This window comes from Idiotropiscis lumnitzeri, chromosome 4, assembly GCF_059441095.1.
Source record: "Idiotropiscis lumnitzeri isolate Australia: NSW breed Sydney's pygmy pipehorse chromosome 4, RoL_Ilum_1.0, whole genome shotgun sequence".
NCBI lineage: Eukaryota > Metazoa > Chordata > Actinopteri > Syngnathiformes > Syngnathidae > Idiotropiscis > Idiotropiscis lumnitzeri.
The window spans coordinates 21,225,577-21,243,990 of NC_142394.1; the positions used below are offsets into that span (position 1 = coordinate 21,225,577).

The following is an 18,414-nucleotide window of genomic DNA, read 5'->3' on the forward strand; positions in this document are numbered from 1 at the left end:
AGGAGCCCAAGTAATTGGACTATGTTCACCGCCACTTTTTTTTTTGTCTCACACCCACTCAGTTCGAAGGATCTACATTTCAAAAACCGTTTCATTTGCAAGCCCGACTTGCATGTCTCCGCCCTCTCCTTTGCTGTGCTTTCTGCCCCCGAGGCCTTGTAAAATTGCCGTGCACTCTCCTCATCTCCTGACCAAAATTGCCACCTAAGTGTTTCCACTCCACTGCCCCTATTGAGACTGTACAGTAGCTCTGCACTCAGTAGAGGGGGAGGCGCTGAAAAAGCAGCATGTTCTCCATAGATTTGCTACATACTGTTTTTATTTACATTCCCCCAGTCTGTAAATTCCTAGCTCGACACGGGGGAAGTCTGGGGCTTTATCATAAATGAGTGGTCATAACATGCAAGTGCCCGGGAGATCCAAATTTGCACCCTGATCGTCACAAACAGAAGCGTCTTTGTTTGCAAGCAGAGCGGATGCAAGCGAGGCATTCTACTGCCGGACTCAGAAAAGCCTCCTTCTTCCTGCTCTGGTCTCAGAGGTGTTGAAAAGTTCCCAGAGCGCATTCCAAAGCGTGAGATGGACACAAGGAATAACAGTTGAGCAAGAGAAGAAGAATCCAGAGTTGTGCTACCCTCGGGAACTGGGGAGTGGGGGTGGTAAAGAGTCATCTCTGTCAAGAAAAGTCAATTCCAACTAATATTTGATAGTATGTGTCAGACTCCCAGAGACAACTGCGCTTCATCTCCTCACAAGGATTCTTCGTCAAGGTCCTGTGGTTCAGCGTTTTTTGCAAGACTTATCCACAGAACCCCAAACCATCACCAACAAGAATAAGTTGGGCTCCTGAAAACATTTTCTGGAAGGGACACTCAAAGGTGGAATGCCTTGAAGGACTTCAAATGTGGAGCATTTCGAATAACAATGATAATTTTCTGCAAAAATACGCCAGAAAATGTCAACCAAATCAAACGTCGGCTGGCTCACTGAATGAATTATGGTTGACCTTGGAGATAGCACGAGACAGGGGATTCTTGGTTTATGGTTGTAACCCACAGTCACAAACCGAGTTTACATCTCTTCCATTGTGCAAGCCAACCCAAGGAGTATTTTATTGTTTTATATTTAAGGCCAGGAAGTACTTCCCTTTAGCAATAGAGAAAATTATTTTGTTTTCCGTCTTCGGTACAAAAATGGGTTATGTCCACGTCATAGGAAGGAACACAGCTTTGTTGTTAAAAAAAAAAAACGAATGGAGGCAGTCTGTGAAAAATGGGTTACGCTATTTTGTTTGTGTGCATGTCTTCAAGAAGCAGTCATTATTATTGTAGTCAACTCAGAGCGGAAGACTGAATCCAGACAAAACAAAAAGCGCTGCTAAAAGCATCCGCAAAGCAGGAAAGCCAAGGCTATTGTGCGCAATGAACAGTTGTGCCAGTGCACAAACTCAATAAGAAAGTAAATGAGGCGCTCCAACACATCCAGGAGCAAGCATTCACATAGCGACACATGCAAAAAGAAGGATATTAAAATCCATGGCCTTTGTTGCTTTCAAAATGGTGGAATCACACGTGGTGAGTGAGTTCCTGTGTTCAAAAGGAGCCCTTCGACGAGAATGTTTACAACCATTTGCCGGACAATTTGAAGCAGAGCTTGACGAAGGCCCAGCCGTCATCAAAGAGGAAGAGTGAAAGGAGGCGGTCGAGAACGAAGGCGGCGGACGATAACAGCTGATAACAGATTTTTTTTTTTACGTAAAAAAAAAACTCCAAAACGGCAGCATACGGGCAGCTCAATAGTCCGGGCCAAGATTTGCGGTAGCTGCCATGTTTAAAGGACCTAACTCCTGAGTTATTTGATGTGAGTATTTGAACACACTGGAAAACGTGACTTAAAATGCCACATTAAAGACACAAAATCTAATCGAAGACCATCTGTGCGGTCACTGTAGGAAATTGAGAGTGAGGATTCTTTGTGCTGTGATGGCCATCCAGAATTGAATCGAGCAAACACACCGACACTTGCGTGGAAGGGTAGGGGGACGTTTTGGATGTAAGACAAAATGCGTGCTTTGCCAAGTCTTGATGAATTATTGTTATAGAGTTGGCTTGAATTGCAGTGAATTTATTCAATTAGTGGACACCTACAAAATCCTCCGCGAAGACCCCAACACTGTCCCTGCCAGCCAGTCAACACTGATCTGATCTACCATTAACTAAATACCACATTTAGAGAGTCATTAATTGCCACTGTAGCCAATTGTTTACTGCTGTTTTCGAACAATTAAATGCTCTTCCACTAGATGGCACAATCTACACTTAACCTATCCACCTATTACTCATACAACAGGATAACAGATTTGTGTTCAGCTAAACAGGCTCTGACTTTACAGAATGGAATTTGTCTGTAAATTCAGACAAAAGCATCAATATTTAAGTATCTATACAATTAAAAAGAACTTTTATCGAAAATATGCACTGCTGTTAAAACCAAAATGGAGAACCCCTGTTTAATCAGAGCACGACTAATGACAGAGTGACCAAAGAGGCTTCCAAATGGAGCTACAAAGCAGAAAGACAAAAGACAAGATGTCTCCTCGACTTCTTTTGTGCAGCTTGTCACCACATTGTTCGGTCCAACACAATACACTGCAAATTCTCACCTTGGAATAATGTGTTATTGTTCCAAACACATTTTCACAAAGCCCAGATTTGGGCTGTAAACCAAAATAAAGTATGCAAAACGGTGCCATAATGTGGGGTTATGACTGCAGTTAAATCAGTTTCATTGTGGAAAAACGACCTGGGCGCTGGAAAGCTTTTGGAAAGGCAGAGTTGCGTGTTGATTAATGGGATGGCGGCTGCTGGCTTGACAAGATAACAGCAGCTGGTGTCACAGGACATCAGGCAAGCGCCGCACCGGCGACACCGATGTCATTCAGGCACGTCGAGATGCTCGAGATACTACTTGAACGGTCTTGGCAGCAAATGAGGTTTCAGGTGGAAAGTGTCAAGACTAACAAGTGTTATATGAGGGGATTTCTTTTTTCTTTTTACCTGTAAAGAGTTTAGTAATGGCCTTGTTCTGTCTCCGTGCAGAACAGATGAGAAGAAGCCACGGCGGAAGGAACTCGTGATGGCTGGCGAGGAGCTCTGCGATGGTCCTGGGGGAGCCCGGCGGCGACCTCTGTTCCGCCTCGCCTAGTTGGCTGCCCTCGTCCACAGAGTCCACCAGCAAGAACAGAGCTTGTGCCGGCGGCTTGGCGCTCAGGAGAGGCAAGAGCACACATCTGTAACAGGATGGAGGGAAATAGTTAAGTGCATAAAGGGAGCTTTTTGATACGAAGCGTCTGGCCAACATTTTTGTTTAGACTTGTGAGCACGGATTTGAGATACAAGCTGAATGGTGCCTGTGAACACAATTCAACTCACTTCACAACAAGCAACAATTTGGTAGATAGTAACAATTGTTCTCAAAGGAGGATTGAAGCTGTTTAATGCCACTCCCAGTTAAAGTTTACTATCAAACTAAACACGATTCATAACTGTAATTCCCCTGGCCTTGAGCAGTGCACATGGATGTTATGTTGAAATGGCATTAGGATTATAAGGGGGTCTTGTCAAACATTTCTTCCCATTAAAGGGCACTCGGATGTAAAAAGTTTGATTAACTTACTAAAGCAACACCTAACAACTGTGGAAGCAAGACACAGCTCTGATGTGAAGGACAGAAGTTCCTGAGTAGGCATCAAGTACGCATCCTTTCTATCCACTGCACTTTATTTCGGCTCACAGCAGATGCATTTCTAATTCATTGGGCCTTTTTGTACTGACCTGTGAGCTAATGTCTTGAGATGCTATTACTAATATGTAATATTATATTTGGCTGCAACAGTGGCACTGAATGTGGACTGTGAATTAAAACCGACCGGCACGACATCTCGCAGTGAAGCAAACATGACGTACAACATTCGGAATGAGACGTCACATCACAAGTTGGCTGTTTAAACGCTACATTAACCATTCCAGCAACGGCAAGCTGCTAGCCAGACATGGAATCTGTAAGCTCCACTGCTAATGTCGCACATGAATGCTAAGTGAACCGCAGCGGTCAACAAACGCATTGGTGCGCCGCAGTCTTCTTTGAGCTCCTCTGTTCCTGTGTGAGCGCCGCGAGCGTAAAACGGGGCAAAATGTCATTTCCCAAGACTCATTAAATTACTTCTAGCTCAACAGCCAACGATAAAGGATCTGAGGAGTTCAGGTTGGTGACATTTTAATCAGGGCCCATGTTAATTAAGCATTTAAAAATAGGCTCTAACAAATCAATTAATCAATACAAAAACGTGAGCGCAGGCAAAGCTTCGGTTGGTTCATTTTTATTCCGCACCAAGTATCCATTGCACGGATAAAATCGGTCACCTTCCAAGGTAACGCGTGCTGTTTGGGATATGACATTGCCTGCAAAGCCTCATCATGAAACAAGAGAACAGAACTTGCTCCAAAGCCATCAGCAGAAGAACGTAGCTTAGTTGCACCCAAAACACCAGTTTCTGAACTAAAAGTGGAGAAAACAAGCTTTTTGAGTGAACTAAAATGCAAAGCAGAACACTTTGATATTGTTTGCTTTCGTGACACTTCAAACCATAAAAAAAAGAAGACTAAGGAAGGGCTTTTAATGTCAAAATAATATCTTCCAACGTGTTGACATTCCTCTCGCTCATAATTGACGTGACAAGCTCATTTACCTTCTCACCTTCATCTTCAACACAAAAGCTACGCTGATCTCAAATCGGTTGCATCGCCGCCTTCGACAAGGATCTGTTACCCATTACAGCGGTTTGCAAACCTGAATTTCACAGACAAGCTGGGCTAGACCCTCTAAAAAACATACCTGACAAATACATTCATCAGTGGGAGTAAAAAATTGGAATCCATCTGAGGAATACAAACGTCCACCCGGTTGGATGAGGTGGTCTGAAAATATATTTGCTCATCTATCGACAAGTGAAATGTACAGTGACAGGCAGAACGATGAAATTCTTCTCTACTAGATGACAGAAAGTACAATTAAACTGTGTATCCACCTGTAGCCATTCATACAACAGAATCATAACTTTTTGTTCAACCACACAGAGACAGATTTCACACCGACTTCAGTAAGTATTTGTGAGTTAGCAATTAAGACGAGATCATATTTTTAGTATATCGCTGCCGTCGCGGCAAAACCTCCGGACCAGTTCGGTAAATGTACCATTTTTTCATAAATCTATAGTATATACTCCACACGCGTAGGTGTTATTTTTACGAATGATTGACTCGTATAAAGTGCTGAGAAAAGCTTTGTCTCGTTGACGATGCAATGTTAATGGTTGAACAAACAGTTTTTGGGGTCTGCTGCAAAGTGATGATTTTGGAGGTCCGAGGATTCTGCTCGATGCCAGTGAAGTATACTTTTCAAAACATGGCTCAATAAAGGTTTTGTAACACTGATCCAGAAACGATCTTAACAAGTCTAAATGAAACATCTCCCTCTTTGGTGCACGTCTTTTGCAAATCTCCTAACACCCTTAAGACGATTTTCCCCGCTTCATTGTGGTCTTACTCGGGCTTCCTCGGCTAATCTGTCCTGATGGCTGCAGCCCGCGGACAACCTGCAGTGCCATCTGGGAGCGTTGCCAAAAGGAATGTCCACGCACGGGGATGACTGGGCGTGAATAGCCGTGTCTGTGTTGCCTACCGAGACAATCAAATCCACAGTGACAGCAAGTGGGCCGGACAAAGAACCATTGTTCTGGCGCAATTCAGCTACTTTTGGGCCGTCAAAGAGTCAAAAGAGAAGAGCGGCAGACAAAAAGACAACTCTGCGGGATGTTGGGGCAAAGTAAGCGCAACAAAAGCCACTTTGCCGAGCACGTCCGAGTGTGCGCCTCTCGCTGGAGTCCTCGACATATGTCTGAGTTAATGCCAAGTGCTTTACAGAAGACATGGACTGAAAGACATTTAATGCACTCACCATCTGTCATGTTGCTCTCGCACACTAGTGCGGGATGACTGATGGTAGTAGCACGGTTAAGGCAGTATAGAGCAACAAGACAGCTCATTGGAAAGGCGGCTGCTAAAATGAAAGTACAAGGATGACCCTGAGCAGGAGCTACATTAGAGATGAGGGGGGGGGGTTATGTAATATTAAGGTAGTCGTCAGTTTATAACATCAAAAACGTTGTATGCCGACAGTTGTGAACCGATGACGCCCGTGCACTCGAGATGTGGTCTTCAGACTACTTTTGGGATCTTCGTCTCAAAAAGAAGACTAAAATTCCAAGAACAGCAGTGCTGTCATTAAATCAATCTCGTCGTATTTTTCAAGCTTTTTTTTTTTCCTCTTCTTTTGCAAATTTCTTTACGTGACACACATGCATTGACCCGCTTTTGCACTTGACTCAACTCCTCAAAGCCTTTTTTTCTTGGTTCATGTGATCTTGACTACAAGGCTATGCTAGCATTTCTGTTGAAAAAATGTGTTACTTCTAGTCTGGCATGCATATTATGACGTTTTCAGTGTCCCTTTGGAAAGACGCTTGATACGTATACTTGTCCTCTAAGGTCATTTCATAAACAGTGACATTTTTGGAATACCCTTCGAAAGCTTTGAGAATTGGATGCATAAATCCAAGGATTTGTGTCCTTATACGCTTGCTCACATCCACCGTTTTCATAGACTAACAAACTGAATAATATTATATTAAGGGACTGGGGACAGCGATGATTAGGTAATTGATTCAACTATTTATTTAGCACGGAGAGACTTTGGGCAGTCCATGTAGTCAGGGAGACGCAGTACAACACCTGCTGACTCATGCTTCATTTTTTCCAGAGGGAGTCAATCATCTCGGTTTCTTTCATTATTTATTTTTACATAGAAGTAAAGCCGGTGGGAGACAACAGTGCTGTAACTCTATTCTTCACAGGGATCTTGTTTCCCTCAATGTATCTTAAGCTTTCTCAAATTGGACCTACCCTAGTCCAAGTTTGGTTTTCCATGACTGGCCCTTACCAAGAAAATAATCCAAATTTACCAAATTCACCATCTATCATTGCTGTCTGGTGATCCTCTGAGATGAAGTCTCATGATGTCTTTAATTGCTCAGTCATGGGATCCATCACATAGGAAAGACCTCTTTGTTTTTGTTTTCATTTCTGTGGAGACAACATTGAGGGCTGCATCTGGAATGGTGTCCATCTCGATTTAGCTTCTCACTGACACTTCCCAAAAAAACAAAAAAAAAATCCCCAAAATGGCTAAAGTAGGTCAAACTGGAGTTGCATGTGAAACGCTGTCAAAAGACTCCAGTAAAAAGTTGTGTGTTGTTACTATGTTACTACTGCTAGTCTGTTTATTTGTCTGTCATACTATGTATTACACCGATTAATGATTTCCAAATGCACATACATGCTGCCCTTTTTGCCAGCACGCATGCCTCAGATAACAACAGCAAATCCCTCAAGCTCTAACCCAGTCCAGGCGAGGTGCGCATTCCTGATGAGCTATCCAATGCTGCCAACGGAATCTGAAATTTCATCCCCCTTTTAACTCACCCCCTACCTCCGCCCGTTTCCCTGTCGACACTGTGGCGTGTGGGAATCTCAGCAAACCTGCCGCACGCTTTTGAGTGGCCGGTAAAGTTTCCTGCCAAGTCTGGATTATCCTTTACGCTTTGGTCTAGGTCAACGACTTTATTAGGACCAATGTCATCGGGGGGACTTGTCAGAAAATACAAACAATTTGAGCTAATTCAGTTTTTTTTTAAGTTGGTTAGTCATTTAAAGCCATGCAATATGATCCTGAACTCGGCCGTATACTACATTTATGAGCTTTATTTATTATACACTCTCATAATATCCGCCAGTAATGTTGAGACAGAGGCTCGCCACAGAATGCTGAGTCATCATTGCACCGTTGCTGCTGCCATTCCTCCTATTCTGCTCCACTGGAGTTGATGCGTCACAAGAGAGGGGGGTTGATGGAAGTGGGAGACTTTTTTTTTTTTTCTTTTTGGTTGCTTGCTAAAACATGGCCCTAATTTTCAGCAAATCTTCCGCTGCTGTGCACCACGTGAAAGGGACGGGTAGTGTTCCTTAAACCTGAAAAAGTAATGCCGCCCGGTCGAGGAGTCAACACGCGCGTGGAAAAGAAATACACAAAGCACCCACGCCTGGCCATTAAAAGTTGAAACCGAAAACATCCTCAGCTTTGGATTCTGCATAGAATCTGCGATAAAACATGTGACAAGTACAATTTCCCCACAATTACCCAAGAGGAAACATGTCAGATGTTTTTTTTTTCTTCTCATTTCTGGCTTCTTGCCACTCACTAGTCTCGCTCCCATGAGCTGAAAACTTGCCTGTTCTCTTAAATGTTGTTGAGGGACTACTTAGTCATTGCAAATTGACACAATATCAACAGTTCATTTTGAACAAAGCAGCTTGTTAGTGTCTGATTTAGTTGCCAGAATTACGACATGAACTTAACTGAAGTATATAATCGTAACAGTGGCATCAATTTCTCTCAAGGTAAATGGTATAAAACATTTGGTTTGAAATTTAAACCTCGAGCAATTCATCATGTGGAGTGCAGCAGAAACTCAGCTGGGCCCAACCGCGGAGCCAGATAAGGTCACACCTACTAAACTAAACACTTTTGTGCCATCAGCAAAAAACAAAAGTGCTGGAATTCATTGGGCCCACATGACTGCGTTAATTCCCCCCGGACCCCCCATTTGAAGCCAGTTCTTTTGTCCTGAAGGAAAAAAGCATGTTAGGAGGCCTGTAGGCTGTTGGAAACACGATTGTGACTGACAAAATCCAGTCCAAACGCTGCAGTGACTAGTTTGGGAATCCATTGCAAGCTTGATCATCGTTTGTGATTGTTTAATTTGAAATGCATGATCCCAATGATGTTTTCATCAGGAATCTTGTCAAGATCTCCAGGCAGATGCCATTCATGAAACTCAGCACAAAAAACATGACCCAAAATGTCTTAAGTTGCTGAGTGACTGACAAATTTTAGTCGCAGGTGAGCTGGAGGCTATCGCAGCTGACTTTGGGCAAGAGGTGGAGATCAACCTGCACCGGTCGCCAGCCAGTCGCAGAGCACAGAACCTAAACATGACTGTCTTACAATGAGAATAATTGTCTCGGTGTTTCATGTGAGACTATGACTCTCACAGCTAGAGCTGCAAAAATAACTAATGTACACTGTAAGATGCCCTAAGATGTCACAAGATGGTGTCAAAGCCTTGGCTAAGAGGAAAGTAGTAATTGTTGACCATGAATTGATTGGTGAAGTGATACATCTCCACTGAGAGCCTAAGATCTTTGTGTGTCAGGGAAGAGCTAGGACCTGTTCAGTCTGATTTGCTTGGGAAGATTATGGAAAGTCTTTTTTCCATATTTGCTTTTACACTAAACCTCTGGTGCATATTTTATTTGTCGGATAATGAATGGATATAAATCCAATCATTGTAGTTTACTGCGCTTGTTGTTGATGTAGCGCAGCGCCTCAGCACATAATCATGTCGTGTAGCTGTGATGTGCATTGTTGTTTACCAGCATGCTTGTGACATACTCATAAAAAAAACTACACTGAAAACTTTGAGCAGAGTTTTCAGGCTTTGAAAATCTGTTGTCATGCAAACAATCAACACAAATCATCTTAACTTTTTTTGGGGGGGGGGTGTAATCTCATCTCTACATTTTGTTTTGTTTTTTTATCGGAAGGGTCGCTTAAGGCTCTTTTGTCTTTCTTAACAACCTTCTCATCACTCCTTCAAGTGATCAGTTCGTAAAGTACTTTAAAAGGAAGACTGTCAACGTAAAGGTCTTGTGGCAACGTAATACTACAACAGCTGAACAAACGTCTGCAAAACAACGTGAAGACGTGTCAAAAATTTGAAAAATACTTCACAAAAGGGGCTAGTTTTAAAGAAGCCACAGTGAAGACCTTTTAAAATCTCATTTACATTAAAAGCAGTGAACAATATTTCTTCAATGTTAAACTTTCTGACTTAAGTTGGTAAGAATTTCGGCTATGGCAAAAGAGCAAAATATTAAAATTGACCAAAAGATTTCCAAACACATCTGTGGCATTTTTATTTGATTTAAACATCAGATTTACCCTTCAATATTTTTTAAGGGTAATTAAGGCCTTTGGAAAAGTAAAATCTAAAACAGTTTAAGGATCCCTGCGCTACAGTCATGCCCTTAATGAGTGATTTTATTTTATTTTTGTACCATAGCATTTTTAAACAATGTGACTCAATGTGATTTAAATTTTCTTTGAACCAACTCATCATTCAGACACCAAGTGATGAGTAAATAGGCCTTCAAATAGCAATTATCCTGTCACAACTGCCGCATTTCCTCCATTCTCATCACTCACTGGGTTTTTATTTCTTGAAATGACATCATTGTGACAACCTTGACATCTACTTTTCTTTGTTTGATGGCTTGTGAATCAGCAATTGCGTAACCACCTCCTGCAACTGCACAGACCTGTTTGCCAGACTAACACACCACCAGCCTCTTTGGAGCGAGTTTTCTTGCGAGTGGTTAGTTAGATCACATAGCTAGAATACGACATTTACAAGAGAAATGTGCAGGTACATTGCAAATGTGTACAGACTGGACAAACAAACGGTTCAAATCAGCACTCCAAATGCCTCAAGTCTGGCTTGCCCACAAGCGCACACAGTGGGAAAAGCAGCGATCGGCTTGTACGCCGCGGACGTCAACCCGTGTCTGAACCAGTTTCGCTGCATTAACACGCGACTGGCGATTACTATGAACAAACCGACTTGTTTGCCTTTGACTAGGCCAAAGAATTTGGCAGGGGCCTCTGGCATGCACTCACTGGCTGAAAATTACAGCTGGACGGGGGTTGGTAGAAGCTAAACACTCTTGGAAGAAAAAAAAAATCACTATTTAACGACACCCTCACCTAAATACAACCTGTTTAACTTCTTACAGAGTAGCCTTGGAAGTGCGCAGTCAAAACAAGCGCACCCCCTTGTGAAATTTAATCCCAAGGCCTGTCACGCTGGAGTAACGATAAAGTTTTACTCCGGTCCATTTCTTTTTTTATTCTTTCGTCAAATAGAGCCAACAATCCTGGCGCCCACGAAGCAGATAGCTATGACACCAGGGAGAATGATGGGATAATTAATGTATGATGATCCCAATTTGTTATTCACATCTGAGATTATTCAATAAAGTGCTTATGAGGATCCATAGTTTATGGGAATTCCCATTCTTATTGCCGAGATGTAACCAGAATTTGTACGTTAGAACACGTCGTTGTTGAGAGTGAAATGAGAATTACAGTGAACTTTTGTTTGGAAAAAAATATCTTCTCGGCCATGATTTTAAAACACTCAAATGCATAATTGAGGTCGCCTTCCTGTACCGTGTGATGACAGAGTACTCTTATGCCCCTGCATAATCTAGTTTATTGCATGTAGTTTGTATCCTTGAAACGGCGTTTGTCAGGATGGTCGTACGAAGAGCCTCTGTACTAAAAAACAAAACAGATAAAGCGTAATGACTAGCCTTGTAACGTGACACTATTTTTATTTGCACAGCAATACTGGTGTTTTGAATGTCTACAAACACGCCATTTTATAGCTTGAAAGACAAAAAAAAGGCTTCTCAAAGTGCATGTTTTTGAAAATGACAGTAAAAGCTGTGAATGGTGGCCTGCAAAAAACAGGGCTTGCATGTGTTGCGTCACGTTTGTGCTTTCTTAAACCAGACAGCAACTGTGACATTAGATAGACACGTCATATTATTCATGGGTGGCAATTTATATCCAATATTATTGACAACCGGGGAGACTGCTCCTATTATTTGCATAAAACAAGCCTAATTATTGGGTTTACCGGTACACTTGACCTTATTCAAGGAAATGCTTATTTAGCTCAAAAACAATACAAAGCAAACTGTGTTGAGCTGTCTTGAACTATGGTGGTCTTTACACAATGCTTTTATAACTGAAAAAAAAACAATGTTGTTTGGGGTATTTGTTTAAGAGGAATAACTTTAAGAGTGGAAGATTTGTTCTGAGTGTATGTTGAAAATGGTTTGTTGTAAAAACAGGACATTGTGTACACCCCTAACAACGTCGCTACTTTAGCAAAGTATACACTTTCCACACCACTTTCTTATTCAAGTTGCATTACTTACCATACATCAAATTCTAATCTACATGTACGCCAACGAGGATTATTCAACGTTGCCAAATACTGCTCATTTAATGCATTCTGTAATAGTTAAAGTCAAACATTTTTAAACTGTTGTTTTCATTTAAACAAATATTTGTCCCAAGGGAAAAAGCTGTCTGCACCAAAGCAGTTGGCATTTACCAATACGCGCATCCTGCTTGGGTTCAAACAATTTTAGCCTCTTCAGTAACCTGCTTTATGTGTTTGGGGGGGGGTCAAACTAGAGTCACAGTCGTGGGTAAAATGAGGCCTCGTGATTATGACCAGATGACAACTGCTTCCCTGGGAACGAGGGTGTCAGGTGGGGGAGGGCGGAGAAAAAGGTGTGTTGATTCTGGTGAGCGTTTAAAGAATGGTTTACCTTGCTGTGACCTACTTTTCCACCCTGTGTGTGTGCGTGGGGGTGTGGGTGTGTGTGTGTGTGTGTGTGAGATATTCAGTGTGCAACAAGCGTCAGCAGATGGCGAGACAAAAAACGCGAGTGTTCAACGCGTGCATACACATGCGCGCACACACACGTACACACACACCCCCACACACACACGTGGAGTATGACAAGCAGTACACAAACTCATTCAGTTATCCATTGCAAGGCTTCATCCTGAAGTGCGGTTACTATCAAGTTATCAGCGCTTGAGTCTGTTAACAGAGGCTCGCCCAAATGACACAGAAATACCAGTACAGTCCCACCCGGAATGCCAAACCCATGCAGGCACGACATGCAATGCGGCTCCTGAGGTGGAGCTATGCAATAAGTGTGAGTGGCCGTCAAAAAGAAAATGGGGGAGGTGTGCATCAGGGTCAGGAGGTGGCAGGGGGAAGGGTCATCTTTGCAATTGTACATTTGGAGGTAAAATCACATTTCCACCATTATGTGGAAACCGGAGGGGGGTGGTAAAATGATCAGCGCAATGTTTTTAACCTCCGTTTATGAAAAAAATGTAACCTATTATCATGCGCCTTTAGCGTAGTACCACATTGCGCCACAACAAACCAAGCAGCACTGATCTCTCCCGAATGAGATAAGGCGTAAAAGAAAGAGCAAGATGAGGTAGAGAAAGTCTCCACCTACAAGCTCCAGTATATGAATTTATACAGATTTGTTTACATTATTATTGTAATCTTATTTATGACTTACTGACTTCAGTTTATGCGATAAAATTAAGCATACTAAATCAAAGAACCAGTATTATGTTACCTTTTGAATGCCTCGGTTGGGTTCCGCTCACACTCGCCGGGCTTTAGTGCGCCTTGCACGGCCAGATCGCGCACCTTCTCCTCGTATCCCGGCACCAGGCCACTGCGGCAGATCTGCGCCACTAGGCCGCGGATGAAGCCGGCGACGCACAGCGTGTCCGAGTCATCCGCCCGGCAGAAGTGGAAGGCAAGGCCTTGCTGGTGCAGGCCTCGCTGGGCTCCCTGCGTGGACGTGGGCCACAGCAGCTCGGTGCACAGTGCTGTTTTCCCGCTGCCGGGACCGCCGACCAGCAACACCCCCCAGGAGTTCCCACTTTTCACTGTCAGGCTGCTCGGGTTAGCCACGCCTCCGCCAGGGAGCTGATTATTGGGGTTGCTGGTCACCCCACTCAGGTTGCTGCTTTTCTCCTGAAGGCAATGCTGGATCTTGTGGAAGACCCATTCCCGACAATAAAAGCGCTTCCCCTGCAGCAAACTGGTGTGGGCCATTGTGCTCTGCTGGTTCCAGCTAGTCCTCCTTCTCTTCATAGGGCTCCCATCCTTCTGCCGCTCACATCCTCACAGTGCTAGGCTGTGAATTCCATCCATTATTATTCACAGAAAAGTAGGCTGCATTTAGATGTGATTGGCCAAAATGTAAGTGCCTCGCAGACGTATGTAGGTCAAAATAATAAAAAGCAGGGGATCAAAAACGAGGCGAAAAAACAAGATTTTCCACCAACTTTTTCCAGCGTTTTCCCTCTGTGTGAACAGAGTGCTCCTGGTTGTTATTCTCGCGCCGCTTTAGCATGGCGCTCCTCAGCGTATCGGCTGACAGGCTCGACACGATTAGCCATGTGAGCTGCTTGCGTATTTCCACAGATGCATGGCAATGACCACCAGACGTCGTGTTTCCATTACTTTAACATGGACCAGGCTGCCGTAGCATTTTGTATAAAAGTGTCTGGAAAAAAGACAGAAGCACATGCTTTGTTAATATAGCACAGTGTTTTTTTTTTGTTGTTTGTTTGTTTTGTTTTTAATGTACGCACATGTGGTTAGCATATGGCAGCTAACAGGTCGGTGAAACTAACGTAGCAGTTTACATCATCATTCAATTGTCAAACATTGTCTCTCAAGGTCCAAATCAGTCCTTTGTTCACAAAAAGTTAGGTCTGGGTGACAGTCCTCTCAAGCGTCCATGGATGAGAAGTAAAAACTTACAAAAATAAAACTAGTAACGGCGCTAAATGAAACCTAACATGGCCAACAATTCAGCTCACAAGACTTCTGACACGGGATGGCTAACCAGTCAGCAAACAGCATCAGAAGTTAACGTAGTAGTCTACAGCTTTACTTAGCACCCCTTCTTTTCAAACGGCACTAGTCACAAAGGAGCAGACTCACAGTCACTAGTTCACAAAAAGGTTCTTCTGACAGTCCCATCAAGCCGAACTAGCTTGTGTCTGGTACAAGAGCCTAACACTAGAAGCTAACATCAGTCTCCAATCTGCTCGTTCTTGTCAAATTGCATACGACACATGTCCTAAAACATCCAAACAAAAGTCCAAAATTCCCAAAACACTGGTCGATACCAGCTCAGGCTGAAAGTTCAATTGAGCTCGCCTTGTTGCTAGCGCGGGAAGCCAACGTGGCAGTCTAAGACACTACTGGACTATTTCTTGTCAAACAAACCTATCCAAATAAAAAATAAGCATAAAAGAATTAATAAAAATAGTAAAAATCATAAAATGCAAAACGAACGCTTCTGCTCAGTCACCTGCTCGACAAGTGGCACTGGCATCTAACTTTTTGACAAAAAGCAGTTTTTACCTGCTTTGGCTGAGAGTCCATTAAACCGAGTAGCCAGTGGCTAGCGCAGGAAGCTAATCTATAAGTCTCCACCTCTACTGAGTTCTCAGTTTCTAAAACAACACAAAAATAATCAAATGTTCAACACCTTCCCCGGAAGATCCGAATCCATCCTTTTGTTCACATAAAGCTGTTTAGTAACAGCACTAAATGTAGCCTAAAACAAACCAATTCTTACATTCAGTCTTCTTCGCAACTGTGGTCCTCGCTCCACAAACAAAATGACTCAAATACACAAAACCTGTCAAAGAAGATCCAAAGTCCCATTTTCGCAAAAACCTGGTTGATACTGGCTTTGGCTGAGAGTCCCATCAAGTTGGTTCGCTAGTGAGGCGCTAGCAAGAGTAGCTAATATAAGTAGCAGTCTACACCAAAGGAGATGAATTGGAACTGGTATGTTCAATCTATTGATCCCAGCATGTTGTATGACCACAAGACAACACAGCAGTTTAAATATGACTAAGTGTGATGCTTGGTGTGAGTGTCTTTACCACTCCGCCCCCCCACCCCCTCCAATCCCTCCACCCCCTTCCACTGCAAACATCCACGCCTGGCTCACAACAAGCTGAATTCTTGGCAAGCGTCCCTTGCAGTTTCTCTCGTCCACGTCCACTGTGACCCCCCCCCCCTTCTTCCTTCCTTCCTTCCTATGCGCCTTTAAATCCCAAACAGCTCACATCCGCACTCAGCTGCAGAGTCCAAAATGAGGAAAACCTGTTTGCGTACTTTACCCACGCACATGTGCTTGTTTCGGAATGAGATTGTCATACTGGTTATTCTGCTTAATAACAAGAAATGTTGTATTTCAACATAGCTGCAACTTCAATCATGCTCAATTTAAGACTACTTTGGGCTCATTTTTATGTCACTAATTATTTAATCATTAATAATATTGATTCTATATAAATATATTTATATTATTGTTTTGCTTGAACTGCCTAAATTCTCCATTGTCACAATGAAATTGTTTGGATCATCCCGATCTCTGTTATGCTATCATGGTAGTAACACATTACATTCACACAGAAAATATGGATTATTTTGCGAATTTCAACACTTCTGAATGATGGCTGTAAAGATCAAGTGTCGATTTTAGGAGCGATTGAGACTTTTATATGGGTGCTAATTGAATTTCTGATGTTAAAAGAATTACTGACAACTTGTATTTGTCTGGAAATGTCTGAAAAATTGCAAAAAAATTGCACTGGATATATTTACAAGCTGCAAACGACCTGAATTATCCCTTGCCGTAATTGAATATGGTTCTGCTCGTTCTGCTATGCTAACATATTAAATTGGAATCACATTTTCTTTTTCAAATTGGAATGGAGAGAGATTTGATCATGGGATCGGAAATCAGGTGCAATCACTATGATTTTCAGTTGATCAGTATCTGGAAAAGATCGTATTTTTAAAAATGTTTTCATTTCTAAAGTCAAGAATACAATAATTTGTTTGTTTGATTTGAACCACTGCTGCTTTACCGCTATATAAAAGGTTATGTTGGGATTCCTTTATTGGAATTAAAAGAAAATGAAGATTATTAAGACAATGTTGATGCTCTTTTTTCTTCATAATGTATTGGATAGATATTTGATCGCGACTCAGACTCAGGGGAAAAATAATAAGATTAGGACTCTCTCTCGAACACATAAAATGTGCCCACAGCATGGTGCATTCCCCTGAAAAATTACAGATATTTTCTGGTGTTATATATACACTACTTAATAGCAGCAACCTGCCAAAATTATCCCTTGACAAATCCGAATATGATTCTGAATTAGCTAAAAGGCTAAATGCTCATGAAAAATGTGTCTACTTTTTCACTGAATAACATAATAAAATGCATTTTAAGACCTGAACAATGTATTTAACAATGATTAATATTTCAGTTTGCAAAAAATACTGTTTTACACTATTTTAGGACCCATAGACACTGCTCTAGCCAGAAAATGCCTGTAAAGTAGGTCATTCTACTTGTAAACTTATGGCGAGGTATCAATATTTCTGAGCATGCGTAGACATATTTTAATCTAAAATTGCATGGTGGCTCAAACGCTCTTTTGGACCAAATGCAGCCCACGGGCCTTAGGTTGCCCACGGCGTTTGCAAAAGATAACTACACTGTCGAGTCAGTGGTCAGTTTTCGTAAGTCCTGGGAAGGTTAAAGCAGATCAAAGTCTTTTGTATGGCCAGCAATACTAACCTCGCCCATTCATAGCCACATTTTTACATCTCGTTTTTTGGAGGAACAAGCTACATATGTTACCGACAATCAATTTGAAAAACAAAAAACAAATATCGGGTGCAGATGTTCGATACCCGTCGTGCGAACTTCAACAAAGCCAGATGTGAGGTTTCCAGCAACGTCCCTCCCTCCTCGTCCCCCGGCTGCTGTTTTAACCCAGAAACGGTCGCTCACCTCCCGCCGACGTCTCTCTCTGCCGTGTTTTTGTCCCTAGTCGACACCCCGTCTGTCCATGTTTCAAGCGGCAAACTTCACACGAGCCTTGCGACCGTCGACGCTCCGATTTCTTCATCCGCGTCTTTCTTTCAATTGGGTCTCTCTCTCTCTTTTCTCCCTACCCGTTGCTCTTTTCTTCTCGTCGTCCTTTCCTCGCTCTCTCCGGTCGGTGCGGGCTCCTCCTGCTGCCCGGCCGACACACACACACAGCTCCCCCGGAGAGCCGACTGTGACTCTCCGCCTCCCGAACACTCTAGTACGATTTCAGTCCGCCGCATGCAAAACACACGCTGGCCGCGGATCATGCTGGGAGTTGTAGTCTTTTCGCTGTGGCTCGCACTGCTTCAGTAATAGCGTTGTTTTTAATCACATAACATCGAAATTTAACAATATGTAGTGGTCTCGAACCAGTGTTTTACATTATTGGAATGCTGAAAGAGTCGAATATTAATACATATTGGAAAATGAACTTTGGAGGTGGTGAGTTTTTTTTTTTTTATCGTGTTCATGTTTGTAAAATGTGATTTGTATATTATGTATAATGTATCAATAGATCAGATGCTGCTAGCAACATAAAGTTGCAAGTGAGCTGGTTAGTGTTGGGCAACACTGTTATTTATCAGTA

The 18,414-nt window shown here is 42.6% G+C and overlaps 1 protein-coding gene and 1 long non-coding RNA gene across 2 annotated transcripts in view; one reads left to right on the forward strand and one right to left on the reverse strand.

Moving 5' to 3' along the window:
- The window catches only part of LOC148338534 (uncharacterized), a 42,309-nt gene extending 39,009 nt beyond the window's left edge, over positions 1–3,300 (forward strand). Inside the window, exon 3 of the long non-coding RNA XR_015842910.1 lies at positions 3,099–3,300. This is a non-coding gene — a long non-coding RNA (uncharacterized LOC148338534). The remainder of the gene's footprint in view (positions 1–3,098) is intronic.
- The window catches only part of ankrd50 (ankyrin repeat domain 50), a 32,350-nt gene extending 14,325 nt beyond the window's left edge, over positions 1–18,025 (reverse strand). Inside the window, exons 1-3 of the mRNA XM_088294247.1 lie at positions 17,748–18,025; positions 13,476–14,417; positions 3,057–3,289 (exon numbers count right to left, since the gene is read on the reverse strand). Coding sequence (XP_088150373.1) covers positions 3,057–3,289; positions 13,476–14,002 — 760 coding nt within the window. The 5' untranslated portion in view covers positions 14,003–14,417; positions 17,748–18,025. The remainder of the gene's footprint in view (positions 1–3,056; positions 3,290–13,475; positions 14,418–17,747) is intronic.
- Positions 18,026–18,414: the final 389 nt, after the last annotated feature.